The 23,293-nt window shown below is 34.8% G+C and overlaps 1 protein-coding gene and 1 long non-coding RNA gene across 3 annotated transcripts; one reads left to right on the top strand and one right to left on the bottom strand.

Annotated features, from left to right (window-relative positions):
* Positions 1 to 193: 193 nt before the first annotated feature.
* Positions 194 to 3,107, bottom strand: LOC138820576 (uncharacterized). 2 transcript variants are annotated; one of them, XR_011369922.1, is made up of 4 exons: positions 3,044 to 3,059; positions 2,044 to 2,099; positions 1,687 to 1,790; positions 194 to 544 (listed from the first exon to the last, which is right to left on the bottom strand). It is a non-coding gene; the product is annotated as an uncharacterized lncRNA (long non-coding RNA). The 2 variants fall into 2 exon arrangements; XR_011369923.1 differs by lacking the exon at positions 2,044 to 2,099 and having other exon boundaries at positions 3,044 to 3,107.
* Sult1b1 (sulfotransferase family 1B member 1) lies at positions 490 to 20,785 on the top strand. Its single transcript, XM_070012290.1, has 8 exons — positions 490 to 579; positions 3,923 to 4,116; positions 4,352 to 4,480; positions 6,363 to 6,460; positions 12,134 to 12,260; positions 13,325 to 13,419; positions 17,144 to 17,324; positions 19,280 to 20,785. Exons 2-8 carry the CDS (start codon positions 3,969 to 3,971, stop codon positions 19,390 to 19,392), a joined length of 891 nt encoding a protein of 296 aa, XP_069868391.1. The 5' UTR covers positions 490 to 579; positions 3,923 to 3,968; the 3' UTR covers positions 19,393 to 20,785.
* Positions 20,786 to 23,293: the final 2,508 nt, after the last annotated feature.

Consider the following 23,293-nt stretch of genomic DNA (forward strand, 5'->3'; position numbering starts at 1 on the left):
TGCCCTCTAGTCCTGCTTCCCAGGAAGATATTTCACCTTTCCTACATGTTTGGTGTGTTTGATCTTTTTGTGATACTGAAAACTCATGTTTCTTTGAGGATGAGAACAGATGTACACAATGCAATCCTGTTCCTTCTACTTAAAATTATTAGGAGACCCTCCATATAGACGAAATGAAGCATCAAGCGTCAAGCTGGTTTTATTTTTATTTTATTTTTTTTACACCCCCCTCTGCCTCTGTCTCCACCCTTATATGCCTATGAGACCATCAAATCTAGACAATTTCTGCCTGGGCTGGTCACCACCCTGATCCATTTCCTCCTCAGTACTTCCTGATTCTGCCAGATGTTGAAACAGCAGGTCTTCCTCCTCTGTGTATGTATCAAACTGTTTATAGTTGCCTGCACCTTCACAGAATGCTGTGTTCAGATCTCTCCTTGAACTTGTTTTTTTAATTTTTTTTCCTGGAGACAAGAAAAAAGTACTTTGACCTTCTTGTGCCACCAGTGGCTCCCAGCTTTCTTCTCAGAAGCAGCTCCACTGACTGAAAGTGAAAATTCAAGGAGATTTCATTGTGAGGTAAATCTTCACATTTTCTTTACTTGATGTTCATGTCCTATATTTGCAGAATATGGTGCCCTGAGAACAATTTCTGCTTGGGATAGTTTCATAACCTGAGAATCTTTTACATAATTCCCACAGAAAACTTAGTGTCGTGTTTATGCTCTGCAGAACATTTCAGTCTTTGAATGTTTACTTGTATTTCTCTGGGCTCAATGGAATGCTTTTGAGACATACCAGGCTTGGGGGCCGGTCGGGGAGGGAGGGATTATCATGCAACTTTAAGCCACATAAGGAAAAAGGGGCCTCTTCAAGTCTTCATTTCCCTTTTCTTCTCTCTTATCCACTCCCCCACAGGAACACACACACACACACACACACACACACACACACACACACACAGCATTAATGACTTTTAAGCATATTTTAGAATGCAGGATAAGATATTTTAGGAACAGGTATTAGATATGGGACAAACAGAGTTGAAAGCTTTTAGGACTAAGCCAGAGGAATAAATAAAAGTTTGAATAAAAGAATCATTCCATTTTTGATGTCACATAACTTAATTTCTCCTAATAGGAACACATTGTTTTTAATTTATTTCATTAATCTTCCATGAAACCAACTTGACATCTTAATTTTTAGCCTGTGGCTCAACTTCTACAGGAAGACCTTATATGTCATGTAGACAGTAAATTTTTTATACTCTAGATGCTTTTAATACAAGACTACTGAGCATATGAGGGCAATATATCACCTGGTAACTGTATCTAAAGCACAACTATTTGAAAAAAGAAAATAAAACAGATGTATTACATTGTTGTATGGTTAAAAAAATCAATAGAAACTGCAATGGACAGCCACACTAGAAAAAAATTCCTATCATCTTTTTTATGTGGGGTCTGATGTAACTTGTATATTCTAAAGTACATAGCATCTTATAAAAAATCTGATATGATGATATTAATCATCTTGCATGTTTCAGCCCTTCCCCTCTAGACCCCTCCTCTGAAATTCTGAGCTCTTCCTAAATCAGCCATTGGTCACAAGGAAGCAATGCTCATTCATACCTGCTTCTCTGTAGGTTCCTAAAATGGTCACACCCACTTTCCAGGAATGACTTACATGTATACAGAATGGCTTCTTAGCTTTCCACTTGTTGCTATTCCATCTTTGGTAACATTTTTCCAGCATGAGGAACTCCAAGTATTTTGTCAGCAAGGAGTTGCCTTGTGAAAAAATAATTCTTTTACAAAATGGTGAACACCCTTATTTGAGTGAGATAAGCTACAGATTTTTTTTGTTAATCAGGGCAGGGCCCAGAGTAAATGTACAGTATATAAAGTGAACAGACAATAACTATGTGCACGCAATCATAAAAAGTAATAATTTTCCATTTACCTTTGCCTTGCTGTTATTTTATCTGTCTTTGAAAGGGTAAGAGGAGGGCATAGGGTGAACAAATGCAGCAGTGATACTCACTAGACATTACGTTGAAAATGACTATACAATTCATGGGTGGGGATGGGAGGGAAAACCTGGGAGAGAGCGAGGGAAGGGTGACATTGTTCAAATAGAAATGTTCTTAATACCTGACTTATGTAGTTGTAACCCCTCTGTACATCCACTTTATAATTACAATGATATATATACATAAATTAAATATATATATATATATATATATATATATATATATATATATATATATATATATATATGGTAAATGTATCAGTGACTCTCCAGTCTCTGAGTTCAAGATTCTTTGTGTAATCTGGAACAGTTTCACCTGTTTTTACAAATAAAAGGAAATCTTTTTCAAATAAAAGATAAATCAAGTGAGCAGAGTGAAAAGTTCATTCCTGGGTACCCAGTCCTTTCTGTGATTCTTGGAGTAGACACGCTAAAGTCTTGCTTCCCAAGCTTATCTACAAGGTAAAATGAAGATACATCTTCAGAGTGGGTTAGGATTAGAGATAATACAGATGAACTACAGATAATGTGACTTGTTTTCTAGAGATTGTTAAATTTATTTTGTTAAATGTATACTCTGTATTGCTAGAGAATGAAATAAAGGGGGTTTAAAGTCATCCTCAAATTTTTAATTGTGTGTTGTTAACTTTAAGTTCTTGTTAAAAGATAGATTCTTATTGTAGATGGGAATTTGCATTTCTAACAAGTTCTTAGATGAGATCAGTTTACACATAGTACACACTGTAATTTGAAGCAGCTGCTAGTCAATCAATGCAGGAAACACATGTAACTTACATATATATATATATATATATATATATATATATTAAAGTAAAGCTGAGGGATCATAACCAAATTTATACAAATATAATGGAAGCCACATTTCCACAAGTCTCAGTACAGCTCCAGAGTAAATTTGTACATGTGTACACACACACACACATGCAAATAACCACACCACAAACCATCACAATTTGTTTGCTCAAAACCAGTATTAAAGAACAAAACTTACCGGGCACCGGTGGCTCACGCCTGTAATCCTAGCCACTCAGGACGCTGAGATCTGAGGATCACGGTTCAAAGCCAGCCCAGAGCAGGAAAGTCCGTGAGACTCTTATCTCCAATAAACCACTAGAAAACCGGAAGTGGCGCTGTGTCAAGTGGTAGAGCGCTCACCTTGAGCTGAAGAGCACAGCGACAGTGCCCAGGCCCAGAGTTCAAGCCCCACGACCGAAACAACAACAACAACAACAACAAAATCTTAGGACCAGATAAAGTAGATCTATTATATAGAGATCAAATGTAAGAATTATACAAGATGGTCTCAGGAAAAATGAGGTATAACTAAATTCTAATGATCAGCAATAGATTCATTTTCCTAGGAATCTAGGATTTGTTTTATTTTTATTTTATTTTATTTTATTTTTTTTGGTCCAGTCGTGGGGCCTGAACTCTGGGCCTGGGCGCTGTCCCTCAGCTCTTCAGCTCAAGGCTAGCGCTCTACCACTTGAGCCACAGCGCCACTTCCGGCTTTTTTCTTTTTGCTTATGTGGTGCTGAGGAATCGAACCCAGGGCCTCATGCATACAAGGCAAGTGCTCTACCACTGAGCCACCTTCCCAGCCCCATGAATTTAATTCAAAGTGGGTTTTTTTTATTAAATCTACTACTGAAGACCTTTGTTCTGCTTGTTGCTGAGCCATTTGTCCCACTTGTTATCTGCAGTGCTATGCCCACAAATACGCCCTTTGTATCTAGGTCTCTGTGTGTTCAGGTTCTAAGGGTAAATTCTACTTTAGGTTATATTACAGTGCCATAAAGATAACATTTGTTACTGAGATTCTGATTTTTATTGTCTTCACGTTCCTTTTCATTTTTCTACTGTTTGACAGTGACAGTCTACTTTTACATTCAAGCATTCATACAATCTGATATAAAATGAGTTCTCCAAAAGATGTCCTGAGGAAAAACGTGAAGATGATCCATGGCTGTCCCATGGTCTATGCTTTTACAAGCAACTGGGAAAGGATTGAACAGTTCCAGAGCAGGCCAGATGATATTGTGATCGCCACTTTCCCTAAATCAGGTGAGTTCTACAGCCTGCATAATACAGATGTGGCCTTATCTTCCTAAGTTAACATTTCTATCCCTCAATGCAGCTATCTAGTCATAGTATATTAAAGTGAATATTTGGCATATAGAATGGAAACTGTCAATTAAGTTCCTAGAGAAGATGATTAGATGAAAGATTTCCAACATATACTTTGTCCCTTCCTCCCAGGATTAAAAGCTGACTATAGAAATTTTGCCTTTTACCACAGGTACCACTTGGCTTAGTGAAATTGTGGATATGATTCTAAATGATGGAGATATTGAAAAGTGCAAGCGAGATGTTATTACTGATAGAGTGGCAATGTTGGAAATGAGTGCTCCTGGATTAAGTGTGACAGGTAACATTAAATAGTCTGGTACTGATATTTCTGTAATAATATTTTCATAATATATCCACTTTTTCATTTGACTATCATTTAACATAATTGTAGTGGATTCAGAAACATAAAATTAAAGTTTGCAAGTAATAAAATAACCAAGGAATATAAAAAAACTTTTGTTTAGTCTGTTGCATATGCAGATATGATAGCAAATAAGGAAAGTTTTAGTATAGAAAACAATGAAAAAAACTCAATAACAAATTTCCTTACATTTTATTAACTTATTTGAAGAATTTGACAGATCAGAGTAAGAGGATCTTCACTGAAGTATTTAACTAACTCACAGTCCAGTAAAATGAATACCAGAAAACTGGCACTTGAAAGATGTATGGGGTGAGGTCAAGGGAAGAGGGATTGATGAATGAAGAGAGAGAATGGACGGAGAATACAGTCATAATATTCAATGCATATCCTATGCAAATTGAGGAGAGGGGTTGGGTTGGTAGGAATGGAGAAAAATTATGAAAGGTATGACTTGGATCAAGATGCATTATAAACTGATTTGTTGCATGGTAACTACTTTGTACAACTACTTCAAGATTAATAAAATAGAATTTTAAAAAAGAAATGCTAGTTCTTCTTAAAGTGCTATTTAGTATTAATAAGTTATTTTTTATTTCACCAGTATTTTCAGTATTTCCAAAAGACTATTCTACTCTACTGTGGCCTAGACATAAAATGATCAGAAAATTATATATTCTATATCCAGGAAATATATAGTGCTATTTGGCATTTAAAAAGTAAATTAATAGTATGTCAACACTGATAGCCTTACAGAGCAAAAGAATTTATGAGAGAGAAGCACATTTTAGATTGGATAAATATTTACTCTGAATTAAAACCCAAAGTCATATATGGAGTTGTGGAAAGCATATTTGAGGAATGTAAACCATAAAAACTTTGATGCAGAAAATATGTAGTTTCTCATGTAGTGGCTCATGAGAAACATGGAAAAAATAAAAGAACCAAGATTTATTCCCATGGCTTTATTTTGATAAAATAAATGGACTATGGACCCATCCGTTTTATGAAAAATAAAGTAATTGCTCTGCATGCTCTGGTTGAAAGTCATAATAAAATTTCTGGCAGAATTTTAGAGGCCTATATTTAATATTTCCAAATAAGGAATTCTGTTAACCAGTTTATTTACTAAAAATACTCCATAATGCCCATTATCTGGGCATCTTGCATTTTTGTTTCCGTTAACACCACTTTTGTTATAAGTAGGTCTTGAAGCTAACAATAGATTATCCCTTCTTATCAAATAGACATTCTTTATGAACAAACAAGTTATATCTCTGTTTTAATGGAATCTAATTATATTCTAAGTATATTGGGGGCTGAGGGTGGGAAGGAAGTATGGGAATGGGCAGTAAATAAATACACACAACAAATACACACAAATAAATATTGTTAAACATTTAGAATTTTTGGAAAATAGTATGATGTGTAGAACTTCAAGACGTCTGGATGAGAGACCTGATGGAGAAAGGTAATATTCTCAGATATTAAAATGAGTTCTATTGTCCCTCATTTGGAGAGAAGAAATGTGAATTACATTCCTCACTTTGAGAGGTATTTTCAATTGTCTAATAATGAGTACGTGCTAACAAACATTTAACGCAGGGATGTCTATCTGTTGCATAATATTGTTTCTTGGAGTCCTGAAACACACCTCTGCTTCAAATTTAGCTGTAATATGTATATATATATATATATATATATATATATATATGTATGTATGTATATCCCAGAAATGCATTGAAAACTTGATTGGAAAGATAAAGGAATACAGGTTCCTTGGACACTAATTTCCATATGCTAAACTATAATTTTCCAGGTGTAGAAAATTTGGAACAGATGCCTTCACCTCGCATTGTGAAGACACACTTGCCAGTTGACCTTCTTCCTAAATCATTCTGGGAGAACAAGTGCAAGGTACATTCTGAAATGCAAGCAAGATTTGCAGTGTGACGCTGGTTTTTTACTCATGCACATTGGAAAAAAAAACAAACATCAAAATGATCCAAATGTTCTATTTACTTGTTACTTTGAGAACTTAGGTACACAAAGAGCACCAATTAAAACAAAGTTTCAATATAATTTTGGGGGTACTTGAGTTTTCTAAACAAGTAGCCACAGATGTCTCATATCAATGCAAATTGCTACTTTTATCCCTCTGTTTTCCCTAGATAACATGGTCTTCTGCAAAAAAACATAAATATAAAGATGCTAATTTTTATCTGAGCTCTTGGTAAAATGTTTCAATGAAACATTTATGCTTGCATATTTGTTTGGAAAGAATATATTTCTTTTTTTTATCCCAATGCTTTTTTTTATTGATGATATATTGTACCAGAGAGGTTACAATTACATGGGCAAGATAATGAGTCCATTTCTTATTAAGCATTGTAGCTTCCTCCTCTGTTTCCCCTTCCCATCTGTTCCCATCCTTCCCCTGTCCCCTACCGAATCCTCCTCCTCCTCCACCAAATTTGTAAAGTTCGTCTTCCACATAACGGCTTGTATGTCTCATTGTTGCAATGGGTCCACCCGTAACCCTATGTAAACGATTTGTTTTTTCCCTTCCCCTCCACATATTATACCGACATCAAATACAGTGAAAGCAGGGGTTATACCGTGAAGGAAGGACATATAAAGCAAAAAAAAAAAATCCTATTAAGTGTGTTAGAAACAATCTCATGAAAGAAATTAACATTTGAATACTTACCTTAGAGTTCATTTCCCTTACATCAACTTATCTGACCTTTTCTGCTTGACTCAGACTTATACTAGTTATTGCAAATAAAGGAAACAATGGGACGTATGTTTCTTTGGGTCTGGCTTACTTCACTTAATATAATTTTTTCCAAGTCTTTCCATTTCCTATCAAATGTGGCAATGCCATTGTTTCTGATGGAGGCATAGAATTCCATTGTGTATATATACCACATTTTCTTGATCCATTCAACTACTGAGGGGCATCTGGGTTGGTTCCATATCGTAGCTATGGTAAATAAAGCTGCAATAAACATAGCCCTGCTGGTAGCTTTAGTGTGATCTTGTTTGTGAACACTTGGATAAATGCCCATAAGTTGGATTGCTGGGTCATAGGGGAGCTCTATGTGGAGTCTTTTGAGGAACTTCCATACTACTTTCCAAAGTGGTTGAACAAGTTTACACTCCCACCACCAATGCAGTAAGGTTCCCTTCTGTCTGCATCCCCTCCAGCATCTGTTGTTATTAGAGTTCTTGATTGTAGCCATTGTAACTGGGGTGATGTGGTATCTCAATGTTGTTTTGATTTGCATTTCTTTTATTGCTAGAAAGGTTGAGCATTTTTTAAAACTTTTTTTTTAATTTTTATTTTTTATTGTGAAAATACTGTACAGAGGGGTTACAATTACATGGGCAAGATAATGAGTACATTTTTATCAAGCATTGTAGCCTCCTCCTTTGTTTCCCCTTCCCATCCTCCTCCTCCCCGCCCCCCCGTCCCCCCCAATCCTACCCGCTCCCCCCCACCACAAAGTTGTAAAGTTCGTTTTCAACATAACGATTTGTACTTCTCATTGTTGCAATGGGTCCACCTGTATCCCTATTTAAACGACTTGTTTTTCCCCTTCCCCTCCATAAATTATACCGACATCAAATACAGTGAAAGCAGGGGTTATACTGTGGGGGAGGGACATACAAAGCAACAAAGAAATAATCTTATAAATGCGTTAGAAACAATCACATGAAAGAAAAAAAACATTTGAATACATATCTTAGGGTTCATTTCCCTAACATCACCTTATCTGACCTTTTCTGCTTGACTCAGCCATATCCTAGATATTGCAAATAAGGGAAACCATAGGACCTATGTTTCTTTGGGCTTGGCTTACTTCACTTAATATAATTTTTTCCAAGCCTTTCCATTTCCTAACAAATGGGGCAATGCCATTCTTTCTGATGGAGGCATAGAATTCCATTGTGTATATATACCACATTTTCTTGATCCATTCAACTACTGAGGGGCATGTGGGTTGGTTCCAGATCTTAGCTATAGTGAATAATGCTGCAATAAACATAGTTGTGCTGGTAGCTTTAGTGTGGTCTTGTTTGTAAACATTTGGGTAAATGCCCAAAAGTGGGATTGCTGGGTCATAGGGGAGTTCTATGTAGAGTCTTTTGAGGAACCTCCATACTACTTTCCAAAGTGGTTGAACAAGTTGACACTCCCACTAACAATGCATTAAGGTTCCCTTCTGTCCACATTCCCTCCAGCATCTGTTTTTATTAGAGTTCTTGATTTTTGCCATTCTAACTGGGGTGAGGTGGTACCTTAATGTTGTTTTGATTTGGATTTCTTTTATGGATAGGGAGGTTGAGCATTTGTTCATGTGTCTATTGGCCATCCTTCTTTCCTCTTTAGAGAAGTTTCTTTTTAGGTCTTTAGCCCAGTTATTTATTGGACAGTTGTTTCTTTGAGGATTTGTTGTTGGGGGATTTAATTTTTTGAGTTCCAAGTATATTTTAGATATGAGACCCTTGTCGGTTGTATGGCTAGTGAAGATCTTCTCCCAATCTGTGGGCTTTCTATTGATCTTTCTAACAATGTCCTTTGCCATGCAGAAGCTCTGCAACTTCATGCAATCCCATTTGTCCAACCTTTCTTTGATTTCTTGTGTTTCCAGGTCTCTATTAAGAAAATTTCGGCCTGTGCCAAGGAGACCTAGGGTTTCTCCTATTCCATCCTTTAATGTTTTCAGAGTGTCTGTTTTGACTCCAAGGTCTTTGATCCATTTGGAGTTGATTTTGGTGCAGGGTGATATATAAGGATCTAGCTTTAGTTTTCTATAAGTTGTTAACCAATTTTGCCAGCACCATTTACTGAAGAGGCTGTCTTTCTTTCATTCTATTTTTTAGCTCCCTTAATGATGGAAAGAATATATTTCAAATCAAATTTCTCTAATAGTTATACTGCTACTTGGATGCCTTCTTAAATGATATTTTCTAGTTTTTGATATATGAAGAATTTTTTAATGCTGTGAAGGTAATACATAAAATTTGCTCATCTTATGTCCTTAGTATAATTGCAACAGATATAGGATTTGTCTGTATTTCTTGTTTTGTTCTCATTATTAATTGTAGTCTTTCTTTTGAATCTGTTCATCTTGTAAGAAGGCTATCAATTTTATATTTTTTGTAAAGGACCACAGTTTTGTTTCTATTTTTTATTTATACTTTTTCAGAATTGTCTTATTAGCTTTATTATTTCTCACCTGCTTGTATGGGGGTAGAGATTATTTTACTCTTCTTTTAATAATTAATTTCAGTAAGAACTTACAATACTGATTTTATTTCTTTTGTCTTATTAAGTGTTTAGTGATGTGATATTTCCTTCTTATCTGCTTTTATCTCACAAGTTTTGATCAGTTGTACTTTTAATTTACTTGAGTACATAGTTTTCCTTTTGAATTTTACTCTTTTACTGTAGGATTATTTTGTAGTTGGTTGTTTTATTTTTTAATTGTTGAAAGATTTTCATATTGCCTTTCTGTTACTGATATTTCTTTTATTCCATTGTGGTCAAAGCCATATTCTGTGATTCTGAACCTTTTAAATTTCTTACAGAATATTTGAGTCTATCTTTGTTGCTGGGGTCACTTGATAAAATGTGTTTTCCTTATTTAGTTGGAGTATCCTGTAAGTTTTGGTAAGATCTTACTGTTCAATGATATCATTCAGTCCTATATCTTTACTTCTTATATCTCTAGTGATTCTATCAATTACTTAGGATGAGTTGTAAATGCTGCAAACTATTCTATTGATATATCTTTTGCTATTTCTAGCCCTGCCATCTGATGTTGAATGTATTTTAAAGGTCTGTTGTCTTGTTTATAATATAGGATTGATACATCTTCCTAAAGGAATAGTTCTTTTGTCATTCTGTAATTTGTTTTTGCCCCTAACAGCTTTTGTGCCAAGGTCTCATATTAGTACAATACCACCTACTTTGTACAGATTCATATTTTCATGTGCAGTTAAATGTAAAGCTGAAGAGGGGAATTAGGCTCACATCTGGAATTCTAGCTACTCAGAAGTCTGAGATATGAGGACCAGTACAAAGCCAGCCTGGGCAGGAAATCATTGGAGGTTTACAAAAATAAAATAAAGAAAAGAAAAGCCGGAAGTGGTGCTGTGGCTCAAGTGGTAGAGCGCTAGCCTTGAGCTGAAGAACTGAGGGACAGCGCCCAGTCCCAGAGTTCAGGCCCTACGACCGGACCTCCCCCCCAAAAAAAAGAATTTTATTTATAATGTGTCTAGGTGTAACTGTGTTTGTTTCTTCTTTTTAGTGTGAGCTCAGCTTCTTCGATTCATTTAATTTTCCTTGATTTTGATGAGAATTTTTTAGCCTTTAATTCTCCAAATAATGTTTGCAGTTTTATTCCTTGTTGTCTCTCTCTGGAGCTCCAAGTTTATAAATGATAGTCTTTAATTATTACTTCACAGATCTCAAGAGCTTTGTTCATTTAGGGTTCTGGTTCTGTCTGCTCACTCACTCATTGTTGTACATATATTGAGTAATTCAGTTGATGTACCTTAAGTTTGGCTGATTTTTTTTCCTCTCCCATTTTCCATGCAGTAACATTTTTTATGTCAATTACAATACATTTTAGATCTATAGTTTCCCTATAAGTTGTTTTCTACCTATTTCTATGTTTGTTTCAAGAGAATTTTTTAATGTTCCAGATTCTGACAGTTGCTCTAGAATTGTTTTCAGATAATTCAACAGTTTATTTCCTCTCAATTTGCCATCAATTGCCTTTCATATTCATATTACCTTTTTCCTAGTTTTTGGTATGACAATTTCCAATTGCATCCTGAATGTTTTGGTTTTGATGGTAGGATTTTCAAAAAATCCCATCTAATGAGTTAATTTTTATCTGTTTAGCCCAACCCTATCTAAATGGTCCAAATCTCCTATCTGCATTGCTCTGGTGAAAATTGCTGACAGAGAAGCTTTAAGGAATTTTAGGCAACAGCTGTCACTGAACATTCTCACTCCCACCCCCACCATGGTGGGCGGAGCCCAGTGAAGTGGACTGAGCCATGCTTAGAAAAAATAAGCAACTATAGTATAGAGCTCGGGTCTTTCTTGAGTTCCTGTTAGCTATATCACCTGGCTTGTGGTTAGGAAGTTTTATTTGCAGTAAGCCAATCTCCAAAGACATTCCTTTTGAAAACATTTCCCCATCCCTCCTTAATTTTTACATTCTTGTTTTACTAAATATTAAGTGTTCTTGGGCAATTTTGGTGCTCATGTGTTTTGAGGACAAAAGTGAAATGAGTCTCATTACACTAGAAAGTTTGTTTTCAACTCACAGATCAAATGTGCCTCAATAAATTTTTCATTTGGATGTCACACAATTGGTACCTTGCCATTTTCAATGCAATTGTTGGAGATCGGCTAATTTGTGGTGCATTGCTTATTTGGAGAAATAAACCAAATGAACAATATTTTCTAATAAGAAAAAGGAACTCTAGGCAAAAAGAATTTCGCTGTTTTACTTAAAAATTTATAGATAATATACCAACCATCTGATTTCCTTCTTCCTGTTGCAGATAATTTATATGGCCCGGAATGCAAAGGATGTTGTAGTCTCGTATTACCACTTTGACCTGATGAATAGTTTGCAGCCTGATCCTGGCACCTGGGGAGAATATCTGCAGAAATTCATGACTGGAAATGGTAGGTGGACTGGTAGGTTAAAAAGGATAGTATTTTAAATTTGAAACAACATGAATAAGCATTATTAATATGAGTTCTGCTTTCAAAATGTTTTATTTTAGATATTTAGAGTCTCTCTATTATTACTATATACACATGCAAAGTAACTCCATCAAACTTACTTCATTCATCATTCTCTCTCATCATCCACTTTAAAGACAGTTTACCCAGATTTTCTTGATCTGTTTACATAGATGCCTAAAACTTATTTTTAAGCCAGTACAGTGTAAGTCGGTGTAAGTATATTAAGGTTACATGTAGAAAATCAAATCAACCACAATCAGTATTTTTTTTATCACATCAGTTAATAAATATATTAGTCATTGACATAAAAGATACTGTGGAATCTCTTCTAGTTGTTAGAAATTCTTTGGTCACTATGCATGGTGTTTAACTTGCTCAAATTATTAAGAATATTTCTTAAATATATTGCATTTATGAAACTTACTGATGACCAATTGATTTTCATCTGAATTGCTTCTTATTTCATTTTTATGTATCTAAAAATGTTTATATATCCTTGGAAAAATGAATTTAACCTTTAAAATTGATATTCCATTCTCCATTATCGTGACTACCAAGTTCCACAAAGTAATTTACAATTTATTGTTAAAAAATAAAACAAGCTGGGTGCTGGTGGCTCATGCCTATAATCCTAGCTACTCAAGAGGCTGAGATCTGAGGGTCATGATTCAAAGCCAGCCCAGGGAGGAAAGTCTGTGAGACCTTTATCTCCACTAAACAACCAAAAAGTGGAAAGTGGAGTTGTGGCTCAAAGCGGTGGAGCTAGACTTTCCCAGGCTCTGAGTTTATGCCCTAAGACCAGCACCAAAGAGAGTTGTGGAGGGGGTGGATAGAGAAAATAAATATCAAAGATAGAGACAGGGAGAAGAGAGAGAGAAAAAGAAAGAAAGAAAGAAAGAAAGAAAGAAAGAAAGAAAGAAAGAAAGAAAGAAAGAAAGAAAGAAAGAAAGAAAGAAAGAAAGAGAAAGAAAGAAACATGGCAATGGTTTTTCTGTTCTTAGTGGCCTACGGTTCATGGTTTAATCATGTTAAGACCTGGTGGAAGAAAAAGGAAGAACATCCAATACTTTTCTTATTTTATGAAGACATGAAAAAGGTAGGATAGTAGATATTTGTTCTGGATGATACCCTCAGATAAGAAGATTAATGTTAAAATCTCAACTTTAATTTTGGAGTCTAAAATGATATTGCAAATTTCCTATCCTCCATACCTGCTTCCCTACATCTTGATATACTTATGATTTTTTTATTGTAAAATCAGTGGCTTACATAATTTCTTCTTCTCTCTTAATCACTCTTGGGTCTTTGACCATCCTATCTTTTTGAAATTCTCTCCTGAATCTGCCAGGATTTCACTTTCCTGCTTACCTCCTTGATATCTTTCCATGCATGAATACATTTCCATACATCATTGTCCTGTTTGAAGTTTTTTGCTATATTTGGACTGTCACTCTCATGCATATTGTTTCTACAAATGTTTGTGTGCTGATGACTTGCAGGTGTGTACCATCATTTGGCTTTAAACACCATCTTATACAAAATTCAACATGCTCAAAGCCAAATGTAACTTGTTTCTTAATCAGACATATAAACCCTTTTAAAAATGCTTTTTCTTGGGTAATGATTTTACTTTTCCTTCAGTGTTTGGAGACTGAATGCAAATTGTCTTTATTGTTTTATATCTTATATTCTGGACTTGTGAGGAATTCACATGTTTTGCCTATTACACCTTTCAGATATGTTCCTCCTTCACTTCCTCCCTATATCTCTTTCAGATCAGAAACTTGTAATTGTCCACCAAGTCTTGTATGAAGAAATAACAGCTCAATAACACTGCAAAAGTTCTATGCTACTATTCTGGAGGCTAGTCTACTTAAATTGATCTCACACACACACACACACACACACACACACACACACACACACACAAAATCAGTTTCTTTAATTGCAAAACTATGAACAAACAAATTAGAATACCTTTGAGAATTTTAGAGCCATAGTTGAATAGATAGATAGATAGATATAGATATAGATGTTTCAACTTTATAACATGTGTAGTACCTAAAACATTGCTTAAAACATATAAACAATGTGGAAAGGAAAGGAAATCACAGAAACAGCAGGACAACAGATAACCAAAATAGCATTGATACTCATATAACCTTATGTTGGATATGAACATCACAGTTTGGGGTGGAGGGGGGAAAAGGGTGGAGTAAGTGGGATATGGGGTAACAATGATTAAAAACAAATGTACTCATCGCCTTACCTATTTAACTATAACTCCCCTGCTCATCACTTTTTCAATAAAAAAGAAAAAACAAAAAAAAACATCCAAAAAATATAAACAGCTCAATGGTGAGTTGTTGCACAAATAATTGATTGTTTTAATAAGTAAATACATAGTGACAATCAAAATTTTAGTGGGATCAATTCTGATTTGCATAGGACAGAAATTACGCCTCATATGAAATGTATTTCTGAAAAATAATCACAAGTATCTTACTACAAATAATGTCTTGAGTTTTTCTGCTCTGTCCTTATTTGTGGCCTATAAATGAATCTGACATCTAAATCTGACAATATTGTCTTTTTATCTAGGGCTTGATAAAATTTGTGACATGTTATTTCCATATATAACTACAAAACCTACATGGTTTTATGAAACCATTTTAATAATATGGCAGCATCTATAAATGGTTGGTTAGTCAGAGTTAAATGGTAAATTTTCATGAGAGATAAAATTGTATATTTATCAAGTATCTATTTCTTGGATAGCAGAACAATATTTATTAGCATTATAGATTTTTAAATGTAGTTTCTGATTTTTCCATAAGTTTGAAAAAAATATATATATAATATATTTTCAGTCCTAGCTTAGGCTTGGGCTAGACTGCCATTCAAATTCTGACAGATATAATGCTGTCTCTATATGTCATTCTTGCAAGCATTTCTGTTCTTATTTCATTCATCTAACGAGACTTACTCAAATCAACATATTAAATCAATTTATGGTCTCGCCTAAGCACTTTTAAAAGTATTGCCTTATACTGCAAATCTTGGACTTGCAGGCAATATTATTTTTCTCCTGCTACCCAGTCATATGAAGAGTTCAAATATAAGATGAACAAATATATAGATCATATCGAGAATTAAAGTCAGAAAAAGTCTAATAATTTACACTATATTCATGAGAACCTCTCTGCTCTCTGACCGGGGCCAGATAATTTTTCATATGCTTTGCTAGTCTATCTGTGCATTTTCCTAGAGTCACTACTAAATTTTCTCTTATACCTTTCTATTTCTAACTACTCCCATCACTGAAATGGCCATCTTGTTTTCCTTTCACAGTTGATATGTAACATATTGCCAGAACTTCCTTTAAAGGGAACTCCTTGCCAGCACACCTATAAGTGTTCATATACACATGCACTCAGTCAGTAACACATGTTTTACATGTTGATTTGCTGTGCCACAAATGGTACAGCCTAAAATGTTCACCAAAACACCTAAGGATGTTCTCAGTTTAACCCCAACTCACCTTTCCACTTCATACCTTCTCTCACTAGTGCAAACAATTCTAACTCCAACTGCTCCTGTATTTTGTCTGTTTTCTTGAGAACACTGAAATACTACACTTCCAAAAAACGGAATTATTTCTTCTCCTGGAAATTTACTCTCTAACATATCACTCAACAATACATTTTGTAAAGTTCGTTTTTCGACATAGCATCTTGTACATTTCACTGCTGCAATGGGTCCACCTGTATCCCTATTTAAACAATTCAAACTTTGGCGGGGGGGGGTGGGAGGGCAGGGATGGTAAGAGGAAACAAAGGACAAGGCAACAATGCTTGATAAGAAATGTACTTATGGGGCTGGGAAGGTGGCTCAGTGGTAGAGCGCTTGCCTTGCATGCCTGAGGCCCTGGGTTCGATTCCTCAGCACCACATAAGCAAAAAGAAAAAAGCCGGAAGTGGTGGCTCAAGTGGTAGAGCGCTCGCCTTGAGTTGAAGAGCTGAGGACAGCGCCCAGGCCCAGATTTCAGGCCCCACGACCAGACCCTTCCCCCAAAAAATGTACTTATTACATGTACTTGTCACCCCTCTGTATGGTATTTTCACAATAAAAAAAACTTATTAATAAAAACAATACATTTTGTTACATTCTATGTCATAATACCCTATTTCTGCTAAGGTGTTTACTCTCCAAAATCTTTTTAGAGAGATCAGTTCAGATTTATTTGTACTCTCAAAATTTATAAGCATTACATTTCCACTTTAGAAATTTAAAATAACTAATATTTCAGGGTTTTTCCCCCTCATTTTATTCTCAATGGTTAATGAATAATTTAGACTTTCGTACCTGCACTGGGAATTTTACTTCCTTCCTTTCCCTTTCATGTTGAGAATCAAATGCAGATTCTCATGCATGCTAAGAAAAAATTCTATCACTGTGTTAGATCCCTAGTTCAAGAGTCTACTCTTTTTTTTTTTTTTTCTATTTTATGTAGTGGGGTTTGAACTCAGGTTCTCATACTTTCTGAGCTTTCATTCTATCATTTGAAACATACCAGGGTGTTTTCTTATTGCATGTGATTAGGATAAATAAGATAATCTTATTCTATTTTTTTCTAAACAACCATTATTGATTTCAAAGCTCTTATGATTAAATGTTATAAAAAGTCATGAAAAAATTTACCCAAACAAATGGGCATTTCTTTCTGTACTGAAAGTCAGCCTGAAGAAAACAGGTGACAGAGATTATAACATTTTCTATATTATTTTAGCAATCTACTTGTTTAACCATTTTCTTGATAGAATCCAAAGGGAGAAATTCAGAAAGTTAGCAGCTTTTTGGGGAAGACCATGAGTGATGAGATCATGGATCGGATCATCTTCCACACTTCATTTGAAGTGATGAAGAACAACCCTATGGTGAATTATACACATATGCCTACTGCAGTCATGGATCATAGCAAGTCCCCTTTCATGCGCAAAGGTAATGCTGACTTTTATTTCCCTTTTTATTTTCCTAGTTCATGCAATTTGTTTTTCCCTTCCCCCCACAAATTATACCAACATCAAATACAGTGAAAACAGGGGTTATACCGTGGGAGAGGGACATACAAAGCAACAAAGAAATCATCTTATAAATATGTTAGAAACAATCACAAGAAAGTAAAACAATTTGAGTCCTTATCTTAGGGTTCATTTCATCTAACATCAACTTGTCTGACCATTTCTGCTTGTCTCAGACATATACTCATTTTTGCAAATAATGGAAACAAACCATGGGACCTTTGTTTCTTTGGGTCTGCCTTACTTCACTTAATACAATTTTTTCCAAGTCTTTCCATTTCCTAACAAATGGGGCAATATCATTCTTTCTGATGGAGGCATAGAATTCCATTGTGTATTTATACCACATTTTCTTGATCCATTCATCTACTGAGGGGCATCTGGGTTGGTTCCATATCTTAGCTATGGTAAATAATAAAAAGTGAAAATATATTGAGCTATTAAAAACTCTGAGTACCATTAATATTTGTCTTAATTATTTTTACATAGTTGATTTATCATTCTTTAAAATGATTTTTGGATCAAAATATTGATTTCATTTTGTAGCCTTCATTTTTCTTCCCATGTTGTTAATTATCATTTCAATTTTTTGTGGGAGAGTTGTTATAGTCTCAGGAATGTGACTTTATGCTTATGTAATTTCTCACCAGCCTTGTAGACAAATCTAGTACTTGCAGTTGTGGAATCATATTTTACCCCATCAAAAATAACCATTAAAATTGCATTTTGAAAAAAATAGTTCATACATTCTTGGAGGATAAATTATGTCCAAATTTTATTACTGTCCCAAATTGAAACAGTACAACAACAACCAAAGGTCCACACTTGGGACAACTTTTTATTTTTAAAAAATAAAAGAGCTTTGAAAGAGCTTTGAATGCCTTACCTACAATTCCTTATTGTTTAAATCTGTGTTCTCCTCTGTTTTTAATGGCAATGGAATCCTACCACAAATACATTTGTGCTGATCTTCACCTAAGCATGAGAGATGAATGTGACTTTATATTGCCTAATTTTTATGTTTAAGGTGTTTGGGGAATATTATATGTTTGATTTTAATGTTATTCTTTTCAACCTAAGTCCAAATGATGGGCCAGTGTGGCGTATTCAGATTACACAAATACAACTACCAAAATATTCATGAATTCTAAGGAATTATAGTTCCTATCTCTCCATTCTGTGTTTCTTTGAACAGTTTCTTCAACTAACACCGGGAATAAAATATCCTTTACAACTGATCTAGAGATTTCAGGGATAAATCTGATAGAATAGTTTATAATAAAAGATACCAAGAAAGTGAAACATGTAGGGTTGTGGAGTTAGAGAGGGCCAATAGAGACAGTGAACAAGGGTAAGTATGGGCAAAGTAATCTATATACATGTATAAAATTACAGCAGTGAAACCTAGCGATTCAGAATGAATTTTCCTGGAGTACATTGTGTGTGTGTGTGTGTGTGTGTGTGTGTGTGTGTGTGTGTGTGTGTGTGTGTGTGTGTAGCTCTATTAATCTATCAATCTATCAATCATCTGTGTCACAATGAAAGCTCTCATACTAGTAATATATGCTAATAAAAACAAAAAGAGAAAATGACAAAATGGGAAAAATAGTAAAAGAATCTATCTCAGAAAAGTGTTATAATCTCCATGAATTTAGGTTTAAAAATTAGCTTTCCTCAGAACCTCTCTTTAAAAGATAAGACACTGTGAGCCACATTTGCCAATGATGAAATACTAATTTTTAAAAGAAATGTTTTTGAAGTGTTCATTTACAGGCCAGATCTTAAGTTTTCTGGCCTTCCTTGGTATATACTAGTTTTCCCCTTATAATAGTTGTATTATATTTGTTCAAATGTGTTTTTGTCTGTTATTATTAGGGATTATTGGAGACTGGAAGAATTATTTCACAATGGAAGAAAATGAGAAGTTTGAAGCCATTTACAAGAAGGAGATGTCTGAAACTACTCTTCAATTCTGCACAGAGATTTGAAATGCTATTTAAAGAAGAAAATACCTGTTATTTTTGAAATGGGGCAATTATAACTTGAATTAGCATTCAAATCAATTTATCAAAGAGAAAGTGTGCTTACAAAATTTTGAGCGTTTAGGCTACAGATTTGTTTTGTGACAAAGTCTCCCATTTACCTCAATCTCAAGACATGCTTACCTTTCCCAGGCTTCTCCTGACTTTTTTCTGTACAAGTACTGAATGAGAGCAGTGGTACATCTCTGAGGCTGGACATTATTGATACTATAGATTTAGCACAGTGTATACCATAAATTGTTACAGGGTGTGAAACTTAGAAGCCTATTTTTTTCCAAGAATACCTACTTTAATCAACCTTCCATGTAGTATGACTTAAGGCTAAATTCTCCTCCCTATTAGTATGGTCCAGGAAATGTTGTCTGCCTAATGACACTGTATGTCTTAATTCTCCTCCAATTTCTTTTTGCTGGATGTTTGACCCAGAACACTATGCCCCAGTGCTATCTGCTAACTTTCAAGTTGTTCACTGAGTCATAGCCACTCTTCCTTCAGTCCCTCTATTTAAATAACACTGTTCTAGTCCTAGATCTTGTAGAGAATTTGTAAATGTTTTCCTATACCTTATCTTGTTGCTAAGTCTCCAAAGCAAAAACGTACAATCACCTACACACTGTCTTCCTTATCCAGCCTCCCTTCTACTTACTGTCCCACATTCTGTCTATCTGCTTGGACTGATTGATAGACATGTAATAGTAACATTTGTTTCTCAGCTCTAACCTTTGGATATAAGTATGTGTGCTTCTACGTATAGCACAATATGACCTTCGGCCACAGGTCATATTGACAGGTGCCAAATTTCACCCAAAGCCACATTCTCAAAATGAAGCTGGTTAGAGTGCCCTGGGCTGGGTCATAATTGTTCAGGGAGTTAGACACATGAAATATAACTGAGATAGTAGTGGATTACAGGATTTTACCTTCATGGTCAAATCTCAGCTATTAGCCTGGAATGTCTGAGATAACTTCTTAGACCTGCAACTTGTTTCAACCTAGAAGAGAACTTACTCAGTTCCAACTGCAAACCTGCTGGAAGTGATATGCCTTTGATCTGGAGTTAATAGCTCCTATAGGTTTGTTTTGGTATGCATTGTACTTTTTTCAAGGTACAAAACTTGTGTTTCTGCTCCTTAGAAACAACTTGCAGGAGTTAATCTTGAATCCCTGGAGGTACAGTGAAGTGATTTCAGCTTTTTTAAATTTTATTGTCAATAAGGAAGCAAACTAAGACACTCATGTTTCCTTTGGCTTTATGATCTTTGCATAATAATGTTAATGTGTTTGAATATATACATGCTTCTTAGCCTATTGTTGGAAAAATAAATATCTCTGGACTAGACTATAATCTGTGTAAAGGGTTGATTCTCCTAAATACCTTCATTAGTAGACATTAGTAGGTAATTTTAGGTTTCCCTAGTGCTCCTTTTTTTGTGGGGTGTCTGTTGTGAGATTTGAACTCTGAGCCTGGGTACTGTCGCTGAGATCTTTTGCTCAAGACCAGTGCTTGAGCACTTTGAGCCATAGCTCAACTTTCTGTTTTCTGGTGATTAATTGGAGGTAGGAGTCTAAGGGACTTTCTTTCCTGTGCTGAATTTGAACCACAGAGGAGGTTCACAGGCCTGACCATGGTGAGCCACCAGTGCCCAGATCCTAGTGCCTCTATTTAGAATTTTTTTTAACTTTTTATTTTATTGTAAAGATGTTATACAGAGGAGTTACAGTTACAATAGTAAGGTAATGAGTATATTTTTTGTCAAGCATTGTTACACCCCCATCCCCACATTGTCACTGTATTTGATTTTGGTACCCTGCATCTTGTATATATATATATATATATATATATATATATATATATATATATATATATATATATATATATAATTTGGAGAGTGGAAAGGGAATAACAAAGCACTAAAACAAGGACACAGGATGACCCATTATAACAATTATACTCACAAGACACTATGTTGGAAATTAACTTTACAACTTCAGAGAGGGAAGAAGTGGAGGAGGGAAGGGATAGGAGAAGAACAACATAATAAGTTTTTAACTGAATTTTATTCGATGTACTGAATATAGTGCAAAAAATAAATAAAATAAAACAGCTAGGTGCCGATTACAGGCTCATGCCTGTAATACTAGCTACTCAGGAGGCTGAGATCTGAGGATCACAGTTCAAAGCCAGCCTGGGCAGGAAAGTCCGTGAGACTCTTACTTCCAATTAACCACCAGAAAACTGGAAATGGTGCTATGGCTCAAGAGTAGAGTGCTTGCCTTGAGCTGAAGAGCTCTGGGACAGCACCCAGGTCCAAAGTTCAAGCCCCATGCCTGACAAATAATAATAATAATAATAGTAATAATAATAAATATAACAAACTTTTCCTTATATTTTAATGAATACTTGTTGCTTATTCATTCTATTTTATCACTAAAATGTCAACAACCTGATTAATAACCAGCTCACCTAACACTCAACAGTTGGAATGAGAATTCAGAAATAGTTAAATTCTGTGACTAGAATTCTGCTTCAGAAACAATTACTATCTTTTGAAATCATCCAAAACCCTGTCACCATCTTGATTTCCTTTAAAAATGCTTTAGTCACTTACTTCTGTTATTCAATATTTTTCAAACAAAATTCATTCTATTGGCCTTTTATTATTGAAACAAAATGACAAAACATAATTGGCAATAGTATAATTTTTTCTTTATTTTATTTATGGAAATGTCTCATTAAAGGGCTGTTTTTCAAGAAGCTAAAGCATGACTTAAAACAAACAAACAAACAAAATCCTCTCTCAGTATAGATTGACACTGGAAAAAAAAGTTTTATTTCACTTCACCCTAATTTGGAGTATTCTTTCCTCATTTGTCCTTGTCCACACAATTTATGCTATTTTGTTATTAACCTTGTGTTCTGAGAGTTACATCATTAAAGAGTGTCCTATTTACCATCAATTCTCCTCTACATTTCAGAAATATCTCCATATACAGTAAAGAAGCTAGGATAATTGATTCCAAGCACTTAATATTAAAAAGACATGAGAAAACATGTTTTGGTAGGGATCATCATATAATTTTGAAAATCCAGAAAGTAAAATGAATTGATTACAGATTTGTAGTACACTATTTGTACAAATGTCTCTTTGATTATTTGTGAACATCAGAATTGTTATATGGTAGCAAATTCCCACATTATTGAAAAGTAACTTTCAATCTTTTTTATGTATATGGTTACAATAATGAAAACTAACTCATTCTGAAAACATAACATCTTACAATGAAGAAATCTCTAAAACAGTGTGCTCTTTATTGCTTAACACAGCAATTCAAAATCACAAACGATATAGTTAACTATTATCAACTTGTCAGCATGTCTTCACTAGTTGGATATGTATTTGGCAAGGAGAATGGGACTGCACAGGTGATTCGATCAAGAGGTAATCTTCTAACGCTGAAAATGTGTTCTTCCCATATCATGAGAAGCATATGACCATGCATAGAGAAGATGGTAAATTTACGAACAAACTGACCTGCTGCTGAAGGAATATAGCATGAGGCATGGTAAATTGAGAAGAGGCTAATTCTGGAGATTTGGAGGTAATATGAAGCCCACACACTACAGGGTAGGAATCAAGAGCATAGACTGCAATAGAGAGCTGTTTTTAGAATCTGGTCTTTGCTACTTCACATAAACCTCCATTACTTCATAACTAGATAACTTCCTTATTTATAACTGAGTAACTTGGAATGCTAAGGAAGTAGTTAAATATTTTTTGTACCTCAGATTTTTATCTGTAAAATGAAGACAGTAAGAAATTGCTTCAAAGATAAAAGGAAATAATAT

Source organism: Dipodomys merriami, unplaced genomic scaffold (genome assembly GCF_024711535.1).
Source record: "Dipodomys merriami isolate MVZ:Mamm:240054 unplaced genomic scaffold, mDipMer1.0.p SCAF_9, whole genome shotgun sequence".
In the NCBI taxonomy this organism is placed as follows: domain Eukaryota; kingdom Metazoa; phylum Chordata; class Mammalia; order Rodentia; family Heteromyidae; genus Dipodomys; species Dipodomys merriami.